This window comes from Talaromyces proteolyticus (assembly GCF_021365285.1).
Source record: "Talaromyces proteolyticus strain PMI_201 chromosome Unknown BGW36scaffold_8, whole genome shotgun sequence".
In the NCBI taxonomy this organism is placed as follows: domain Eukaryota; kingdom Fungi; phylum Ascomycota; class Eurotiomycetes; order Eurotiales; family Trichocomaceae; genus Talaromyces; species Talaromyces proteolyticus.
Genome location: NW_025764284.1, coordinates 2,013,126 through 2,023,456, shown reverse-complemented (window position 1 = coordinate 2,023,456; position 10,331 = coordinate 2,013,126). Strand labels below are relative to the sequence as shown.

The 10,331-nt window shown below is 41.4% G+C and overlaps 2 protein-coding genes across 2 annotated transcripts; both read right to left on the bottom strand.

Moving 5' to 3' along the window:
* Positions 1-2,578: 2,578 nt before the first annotated feature.
* On the bottom strand, positions 2,579-4,937 carry BGW36DRAFT_398796 (putative neutral/alkaline nonlysosomal ceramidase; the record flags this gene model as incomplete). The annotated part of the gene is made up of 3 exons (XM_046218448.1): positions 2,579-4,670; positions 4,733-4,760; positions 4,901-4,937. 3 exons carry the CDS (start codon positions 4,935-4,937, stop codon positions 2,579-2,581), a joined length of 2,157 nt encoding a protein of 718 aa, XP_046070752.1.
* Positions 4,938-8,406: 3,469 nt separating this feature from the next.
* BGW36DRAFT_205133 (uncharacterized protein) lies at positions 8,407-8,920 on the bottom strand. The gene is made up of 3 exons (XM_046209887.1): positions 8,838-8,920; positions 8,737-8,788; positions 8,407-8,679 (listed from the first exon to the last, which is right to left on the bottom strand). Exons 1-3 carry the CDS (start codon positions 8,876-8,878, stop codon positions 8,440-8,442), a joined length of 333 nt encoding a protein of 110 aa, XP_046070751.1. The 5' UTR covers positions 8,879-8,920; the 3' UTR covers positions 8,407-8,439.
* Between the last annotated feature and the right edge of the window lie 1,411 nt (positions 8,921-10,331).

Here is a 10,331-nt window from a genome sequence, read left to right as displayed (position 1 = left end):
GTCCACAGATGGTCTAAGATATCTAGTCGAGAATAGGGTATTGATGGGGTTTGAAACAATCACGAGCATTAGCATTATCTTTGTCTTTCTTCTTTCGAAAGGCCAAATTCCATAAAGAAAAAACTTTTAGTAAAGGGAAGGACTATGAATGTAATGAAGGGAGGTCATGCTTTGGATTTTGAATATTCGTTATAGATTATTGTTTCATCATCTGTATGTCTTTGCAATTTCTATCTGTTTATTCTCGGTTACAATACTCCTTAGCAAGGCAGAATAGTAAGAATTGACAATAAATTGACATGTTAATATATGAATTATTTTATCAATTATCAGTTCTCTAACTAAATGTTGTTTTATAACCCTAAATGGCTCTATATAGGCCCTCAGAAATATTAAAAATATTTGGTCTAGATTAATTTATAATAGCTTCTGACTAGTATATATCTCCTACAAATTCTTCCTGATTTGTCCGCCTAGGCAGGGACATGTAACGATATTATTATACAATTTGAATGAGTATATCTTGATGGAAAAGTTCATGACTGCCACGTAACATCAAATATTAAGAGGACTTTCTTTTCATGCGTGTTGTTGAGCTAACTAGATTATGTTTGATTGTTTGGGGGATGCAATAAACTCAAATATAGGATACAGGGTGCGTACAGAGTATGGGGTACACAGTTTCAATAACCAGGAATTTGCTTACAGAATCAAAAGCCTTCAGCATCATATCCAAATAGCCATTCCCTTCTGGCCTGAGACACCCAAAATATTGAGTTCTAGAATCTTCCATCCTGATCCAGCAATCTCTCTCTATCTGTTCCTGACCGTCTGGGATGTGATACGCATCTTGCAATGTTCTACCCCGCCTTTTGAACTATCGAGGCGCATGGTTGTCTGAGCCTTTGATATTGCAGTGGAGCTGCGGTTAATTTATCTTTCATAGTTGTCTATGGTACTCGCCATAGAGCTGCAGCATCTTCATAGGTCATAAACTCCTGAAGCGGTATAACGGAGCATTAGGTGCATCGCACCTCCCAGGAGTGCCGCTTTATCGTTTGGATGAACCCAATTGTTCACAAGGCCAAGATCGTATAATACCCATCTCACTATTCTAAATATGTAAGCACGATTGAGCGTCAAATGCTGTGGACTATAGTCGAGTGGACATCTGGAAGTTTACATTACCAGCCAAGTCTACAATTTTCCGGACACGAGGCTCCCAATCCGCGAAAAGCCTCACTAGTTCTGTATTATTGTCGACAAGCCTTTCCTTTTCTCCGTCCTCAAACTTTGGTCTTGCATTGAAAGCTCCCAAGCAACAGAAAACAACATTGTGACTACCCCCCTCCCCACCCACACAACGCATTGGGTAGCTAATAATATGTGCTTGACGTCGACAACAGGGCGATACCCAAGGCTGTGACATGAGCTCGCTAAGGTCAGCATCCGACAACATGTCCTGACCTGCGACAAGAATACGGTAGACAATATCAGTCAGCGGAAGAACGTGGCCTTGACAAGCCGTTTGTGCATTGCTCTGGACACCTAGACGTTAGTAACGAAATATTAGTACAAATTTTTAAGTTTTAGCTTACCATCAGCAACAATGATTACGTCTCGTTCAAGGGCTCCAGCCGGTACATTCCAGTCATATTCGTCGACCCTACTACTTCCCCTGATATTTGATATTCACGCCCAACCTCTTTACCATCTCTAGTAGAACTTCATGATAGTCCGCGCGATGAACCATGAGGTAATTCTCCTCAAAGTCCCATTCGGGAATCCCATGGGGCATATCCACCAAAATGATATCATCATCATCTCATAAGAAGCCATTCCCGTTTGAGTATGTCTTTTTCATGTAAGTGAAATAAATACCCCATCGATAAAGTGCCTTGAAGCTATTGGGAGGAATGCGCAAGCCAGCTCCGACCTCGTCAAATGTCGACGCCTGTTCTAGGCTTCCTCTCAAAAGCAGCGCCCCACTGTTTCTATGATCGATCAAAATCGACGGTATTGCCATTGTATTAGCTTGGTAAACCTAGCTTAGAAGGAGCTGCATCAATAGCTTCCCGAAAGGATATCCTCACGTGGATAGATGGTGTTAAAACAGGCGGCTACGTCAATCATGCTAATTCGGTGAAATGAAACCATATTCAGATGTCAAACCCCGGAAAATAACACTACAGCCAGGGGGGATTGTGTATTTAAACGTGATAATGTACAAGGATATAACATTTCACTATCGTATGCTCATGACTGATTTCGCTTTTACAATTTAGATATGTTCGAGAATATATGTAGATATCAACATTCGCAGAGTTTGATGATCTTCACTACATATACTAGCCCAATGGCTCACACTGTGCCTCTTTGGGGGATCTGTCTTCTCTAAAGTACATGTCTGTGCAATCAAATCTCATAATATTAAAAAAGCCACTGGAGATAACTTTTTATAACCTCTTTTCATTTTAGAGTTCATGTCTATTTCTCAATAATTTAAACGTTGAAATGAATGCTTCAAAATTTGTAAATCGACACATCTACACTTTAGAGGTCGACCGAAAGAATATGGCTAGACTTGGACTTCAAATTCAGGCCCGATTCCTTCAATTGCTGTCAAAGTGCCCAAAATATTTTTTGAATTGCCATAATAATGGATACGATACGTGCCGCTCTGTAGCGGCTGTGCCCAGCCAGTGAGATAGTAAGAGTCCTCGATCTGCCAAGTCAAAGTGACATCACTTGAACCGACCACCGCATCTGTACGTGCCCACTCGAATGTCAAATTCCAGTCTAAGTCGCTGCGCACCCTTTCCCAATCACCGTTATCATGTTTCATGTCAACAGAAGCGTACGTGTCTTCAGATCTCAAGTCATTTCGCGGGTCAGCGCCTACAAAAGTAACCGCGAAGTAGTCACCAGGGGAGTACGTCTCATTTATCGGAGAAGAAGTTAACACATCGCCAAACGAATGTCCAAGAGGGGGATTATCGTAAACAACACCGGGAATGAAGGATAAGGAAATATTAGTATTGACTGGTGGGTTCGGTCCTGCAGGTATTGCAGGAAGAGTTGCAACGTTTTTGGTGCTACCTAGGTATGGTAGATAGGTCAAGCTCAAATTAACGTAAGCTGCCAGTTCATTTGGACCAAAAAGTGTGGAGGCACCCTCATAGCGCTGTACACCATATTCCTCCTCGGTTGTCACATAATGAGAATAGGAGTTGGCGGGAGATCCAAGAACGACAATTGGATCTGAGATAGATAAAACCTTTTGAGCTTCTTGAGAAACCATGGCTTTCCAACGGCGGCCTGACATGGTGGTTACCTCACTTGGGGAAACTATAACGAGCAATTGGCCAAGACGAAGTCCTTGAACATCTACGATGTCCGGTGCCCATGCATAAGGGATTGTGTTTTGGCCAATATCAAATAGAATATCCTTAGGGGCTTGACATTTAACTTGCTCTGGGCCCGGAGTGTGAATTAGATCATGAACAATCAACCAGAGAGGATTTTTAGTGGCAGGGCCCGTATTATTCTGTGTAAAGTCAAAGTCACCTGGGCCGTCGGTGGTTCCACCAGCGAAAGAGTAACCCAAAGCTGCGTAGCAGGTAGACAATGAATTACCATTGAATGGAGAAGTGAATTGAAAACCCGACATCTGGTTGTACGTATGAAATGCGGCGACGGAGGAACTGCCAGTGATTTGAGTCAAATTTGACGCTGTACCAAGCATCATCTGATCATATAGCTCTGTGGCAGCTGCATATTGACGACGTCCCATTTCGAAACAGCTCTTCGCTCCATTATCTTTTTCTTGAAAATAAGGTCCTCGTCCCTGACAGAGTTCTGTCTTCCCATTGCATGTGCTATCAGAGAATTTGCATTGTAAGCCTGTATCTTCGCAATACGCTCCAAGTACATTCGGAGAGCTATCGCCAACACTTGATTGCGAAAAGCCAGCAACAAAGCTATCAGCGAAACGGGTGTCGTTACTCACGCTACGCTCAAAAAGGTATGCAGCGACCCCTTTGTTGTCGCCAGTAACAAGTGTGTTGTTGTTGTAAAGCGAGGTGCCGTGTACGGAGAAGAATGACAGGACGCCTGACGTCTTGTTATCGGATGTACGGTCAATCTTCAGCAATGTCATTGTTCTATCTGTGTTATAATCGTATTGTGCTCGTTCAGACTCTGGGTTTGCCAAATATGAGTAGGGACTGCGATTAATATTGCCATCCGTAATCTCGGTGGTAGCTACAGTGATCTTACTCTCTGCAAGGTTCTCATGAGCTCGGGTAATCGACAACAGAGCACCATCAACAATGGCATTATAACTCTGCTTATCGAATCCAATAGTGGATATCTGCACTAGGAGATAATTATTCCAAGCTCCTGGACCAGAATGGGAATGTGTGCCAGTTATAGCGACATTATGTTCTCCATAACGAGTATAGTCGCCTCCTTGGTTAGCAAGACCTTGAAGGATACCATGCCGGATTGCTGTATCTCCTGTCAAATTGTCCAGTACGGTGTATATAAATGTATTTGTGGTATTTGCTGGGTTGGCAAAAATAAAGGTACGAGCGAAGAGCCGGTGCCTGAGCCCAGTACCAGTCTGAGTGAAGTTTGCATATCCGGCAAAGACCACTTCTGCCACTGGACTAATAATCTTCAATTTAGTATGTGTTTATAGTTTTTCAGTTTCTGTGAAATGAGGTATCACCCTGTAATATCAGCCTTTCCCACCCCAACTAGAAATGTAGAATCACTGTCATCACCCCCCGTTCATGAAAGTGCAATTTGACCGGAAAGCCGTCCGATTGTTGTCGCGCTACGCCGATTTGACTCAGGAGTGAGAGAGCGACGAGGAAAAGCAATAACAGCGGACTACCACTCGTGGCAATTCTAGGCAACAATAAAAATGCCATCGTCGATGAAATGAAGGCTTTTCTGTCCTTTATTATTACAATTGTGATAATGATGTATTGATATTGGCGTGGATTATCAGCCAAGAAATATGACAGGGAAACGGAGATATTCAAAAGGAGTGAGCTATTAGAACCTTCTTGTTCTGGAATAGCTCCCTATTCAAAGTAAGGTCATGGCCTAATCCAGGAAAACATTTTGTAGATCTGTCGGTTATCAAATTCGTGTCGGTCTTGACCCACTTAGCAAGGTAAATAAATATATTCAAGTCTCTGAGGCCTAGAGCGAATGAGGGAAGAAATTAGTGCACAGTCTTCATTCAATTTGGATTCATAGACTATGACATCGAAAGAAGATACAACCTGTTGGCAGGCAGTTGACAGGCTCCATCTCTTCCAAGATATAACCATTTGAGATACGACTATCCGAGATACGACCAAGTGTGTACATCACCCTATTGTGTCGAACTTTTAACCACTATCCCAAAAAAGGCGCAACCCTTAGTAAGGATGTTTAGTGGTCCGTTCGATGAACCTCGGTAAATGGATAGAACTAGTAGAATAGTTCAATTTGTATTATCGGAAAACAACATAATCTATAACGAGTAAAACTACGATCTAGAAAACTTCTGGTATGATTTCAATTAGTTTGTCTAATAGTAAGTAAAAGCTCTTTTACATCATGGCTCCGTGTTTGGTACCAGCTATAAATTATCGAATATAAAAATTGGGTTGGAAATCGCCAGTAAATGATACGACAAGGGACCCCTGAAAGCAGGCTATTATTTCCCGATTGCTAACCGAAAAGCATCTCGAGGTTGGTATTCAAAGAGTGGCGGGAAAGAAAATCTACTACCTATCCAATTTCCCTATGATGAGGCAAAACTCTATAGATCAGCAATTGGGGGTTCGCCCGGGTCAGGCCATTACCCCGCAACTATTTGAGACTTGGCTATCGATTAGACTAGCCCATTACGGCTGGAGTTGCGAATGTTGCGAGGGACCTCTTTCGATTCGCGTTGGACCCGCGATCCTTTGTCACCCAGCTCAAATAGGGTGCTCACTGATCAGTATTGTTGAAATTTTTTACATAAGAGAGAAGAGGGGTAAATTAGAACAATAGCTCTGTGGCGTTTCGATGGTCTTCAATGTTGTTATACACTTCGCATTATTCGGAGAATTTGTTGCCGATATGATATGTTAGCGAATCATGTCGATAATTTCTAGTCGAAAACAGACAGTACCTGCTCTTTATATTCTAAAATCGGCTACACTGCCTATTTAATTGCCTTTTAGGACCAAATAAGCTGGCTATAGTGCATATTTGAATGGATACAATTGTTTTTACCGCCCTTTCTTTTGTTAAGAAAAATCGTCGCGATGGAAGTTGATATAGATAATGTAGAGCTAGATAGACTTACAAATCGGATCAAGTCATTTTCTACGAAATTCCAACCCACTTGATGATCTTCTAGCCCACTTGTAGACTCTATGCTATTAGTTGACGTTCTCGCTTGTCTCTGTCCTGGTGTGTTTCATGACAGTGCACAAAATGATGACTAAATAAACTCAACATCGGAAACAACACTAAAGGTGTAAAGCTAACAACAAGGGAGATTTGTGCAGGTTAAAATATTAATATACCGTTATTCCATTAAACACATTCAACCGGGCAACGATAAAGATAGCAGCGACAATTCGCATACTGAGCCAACATATCGTACCAGAATAGGAAAAGGTGGTCTCAGTCAGGAGTTAAAATAGTACTGGGAATATGCTAAGGATTGAAGCAAACAAACGGTCGGAAAGCAAATATGTTTACCATTTTCTCTAGCTAATGGCTGGGACTCAAAAGAACGATATATACAAGGCATCAGTTAATGGCTTCAGAAAGAGTAAATATTGATCTCACGAGATGCCTGGTAGATTAATGTCGAATAATGAAGACCATTGAACATGGAGGTGTGACCAAAAGTCTCCGACAGGTACGCATTCAAGGAATCTTATGCCGTGGATTTAGTCATCAGTGCTACATATACACAAGTTCACTAAGAATGTAGGTAGTGGTGAAGGGAAGCTTTGGGCGCTTATGAGGGTTTTTGCTCAGTAGTCCGAGTCGACATCTAAAATAAGTAAAAAGAAACATAAGAATATATACAACATTGAAATGAACGAAACCTCAAAAATCTAAACTGATTCCAATGTTAGAATACTATAATAAACTGCGTTCTGCAGCTTATTCTTTGTCGTAGCGAATGGATATGGGAAAAGAATAATAGGATTATTCAAACCCATCATATCATAAGCTGCTCCAAGAACCTTTGAATGACACCACCTCAAAGCAATATCCACCCCCACTATATGAGACAATACATCACCACTCATACATATATGTAGAGATTTCAAAGTCCATTGTGTAGATTTCTTCACCATTGATTTAACGATAGAATTGAACATTATCTAAACTAGACCACTTGGCACCTTAATAAGAATATCGTCATATGCATCCTAGTAAGGCACCAGTTGACTTCTTTATGTACGAAGCAAGTGGACTTTGATTGTTGTTCCTTCAAATTTTATATATTGAATTTTATTTTATTTTTCTCTTTTTATCCCTGCCTAGCTAAGTCAACTACCAAATACCCAGTATTGAGGCAGTTAGATGCGCTGCACTCCTATACCAACCACATATCTCGTACAAAAATCAGGGAATACCACCTTGACCGTTGACTTTCTATTCTCTTTATAACTGATAAAGGTTTCTTTTCCCCCCATATTCGTCCTAGTTGCCTCTAATCCTACGGTTTAACAACCAGTATTGCATATTGGCAAACAGGGTCAAGAATGAAGAAACCGACACCAACGCCACGATTATTGTCCAACCAATCCGATATAAAGGTGCGTCACTGGGCTGGAATATCTGGCTACCAACGATACATGATGCATTGGCGGACATTATGAAAACAACCATTGTTATAGAACATTCACCGGCAGAGCGGGCATTCAGATCCATCCAAGAGCCGTTTACGGGATCTAGGTTTGTTAGACAGATTGCTCTGCTTTGAGGAGAATAACCAACTTACGTCAAACACTCGAAATGAGAATACCAAGTGTTAGTATCGCGTGCCGCGTATGAGTATCTTCTGAATGAACAACTAAAGGATTTGCCAACTTTTTCTGTCAGTTTATATTCAATATTAAAGATTACAATTGATTCTAAGTGCAACTACAGTAAAGACACACCAGAGGAACATCCCTGCAAGCACGACAGGCCCTCTGAGGTCCAGTTGGTCTGCTGTAAAGTTCCGGTCAATGTTGACGACAACCTGAATCCACCGGCCAACCGATACCATCGCATTCGACTTCAGTCTCTCATAACCAAAGCCATTTATCAATGTTGGAGGGTATGACCACATGGTTGAGGACGGTGCTAGCCTAGAGATGGGTGAGTAGGATATGTGGGATAAGGTTCTAATTTTGGAAATGAAATCGTAAGCGTATATCTTTAATACATGCCTGGAAAATATATACGAATCGACACATACAGTACTCTTGATTTCTTCTTTTGTGATATTCCTGTGGTGGTCAGCCTGGTAGCATCATCTAGAAGAAGGCGTTGGACAAGAATCTCACTTTCCCTCTCCGAGAAGTACCGGTGTTTGAATACGTTATTTGGATTTCGGGTGTCTTTAGGGAAACGGAAGACGAAAATTGCTCCTACGACGAGGCCAAAAAGCCCTTCGATCTAATTATAGGTTAGTATATTTATTAGAATAGCGTCGATCGAACTCATGGCTCGTACGATAAACAACCATTGCCACCCAGTTAGTCTGGTAACTCCTCTCATGGGCAATCTGGTAAAAGTCAGCATGTGCACTTAATTTGTGAAGCTATATCACATACACACCAAATGCTACCAAGGCACTGATTGCCTGGGCTAGCATATCACCCACAAAAACCAGGAAAATCTCTTAGGCGATTCATCCTGTGTGTACCAGCGAGTTATGGTGTATAGTGAGGAATCAAGCCAGACTCACAGAGCCTACCATTGATTGTGATTCGGGTTTGCTTAGCATTTCCGAGTAGAGATGTTAGAAAACGTACCCAAGAAGTAGCCTTGTGGTAAGATATGGACTAAGTCCATATTAGAATTCCTGAAATATGGCAACTAAGCACCCATTTGTTGTTAACAGCATTCTTTGATTCGGGACCAAAGATCCAAGCAAGCAAATATCTGGCCACTAATCCATACTATTGGTCCAATACGATAAAGAATGTGATTGCTTGGAACCTAACCATCGACGTATGAGTCCGGTACCTAAATCCTGAATATTATTATAACTTGCCTCTAGAATTATAATGACTAGCGATAAAAGCTGCTGACCGGCATTGTACTTGTTTTGAGTAAATCCGATATCCCGAAGGAAGAAATCTGTCAAAACATTTCCACTTGTTTGCGGTAAGCTCTCTAATGCGATCTATACAAGCAATGTCAAATTGAGGACCAACATACATATTCCCTCGATCTAGCTGCAGAGAAAAAAAGCCAATATGAGCAATGACATTACAAGACAGTCAACCCTTCAGGTATCAGTCAGAATATGCCACATATAAATCTGCTTGAAAAGAATCCCGACCGCCGGACCAAGCGCCTTCCTTCTTCTTCGGTTCAATCAACATCACTCAATCCGCTTGCATCGCAATGAGGATCAACGACGTTGATGTCACTCTTATTTTTAACTGTCAGCGACATGGTTAACTGATAGCAAATATCTTAAATCAACCTCCCCGCAGCCACCCCTTCAAGTGCGCAGTGGGCCTCAAACAATAGCAGGGGTCAGGATATCTACTGATATGAAAGTAGTTCCTGAATTACCATGTTATCAACGTAGAAACTCTTAGGAAGAGATTGAATTGAATTTTTACTGTAATAGTCGTGCAGCTGCAACCTTGGCAATGCAGCCCGATCTCTGACGCCATACGCGCTATTCTGAGCACACCGTAAAATCTGGCCACTCATATTTGTAGAGTCCGTATGATGCCATCAGAGCGTGTTATCATATCAGCAATCCATGACCACTCATATTAAAGAATTATTATAGACTTCAGAAGTCCGGGCTGATATTGTTAATAACGATATTTTATTTACGGTGGATATCTTTTCTTTGTGTGGTCGTCGCTATCTTGTAATATTTCCTGATTTTATAGTTTATGTTAGAATCAATAAACAACGTCGATTTAGAAATCCACAACTGTTAATCGCCTTTTATACATGTTAAATACTAATTTTCTTTACTATTCAGACCTAGGTGAGTATCTCAGCATATTCACTCCCTTTTCTTGAACAGAATATTGGGTATGTCACCACCCCACGAATTACCAAGAGCGTGGTGTGTC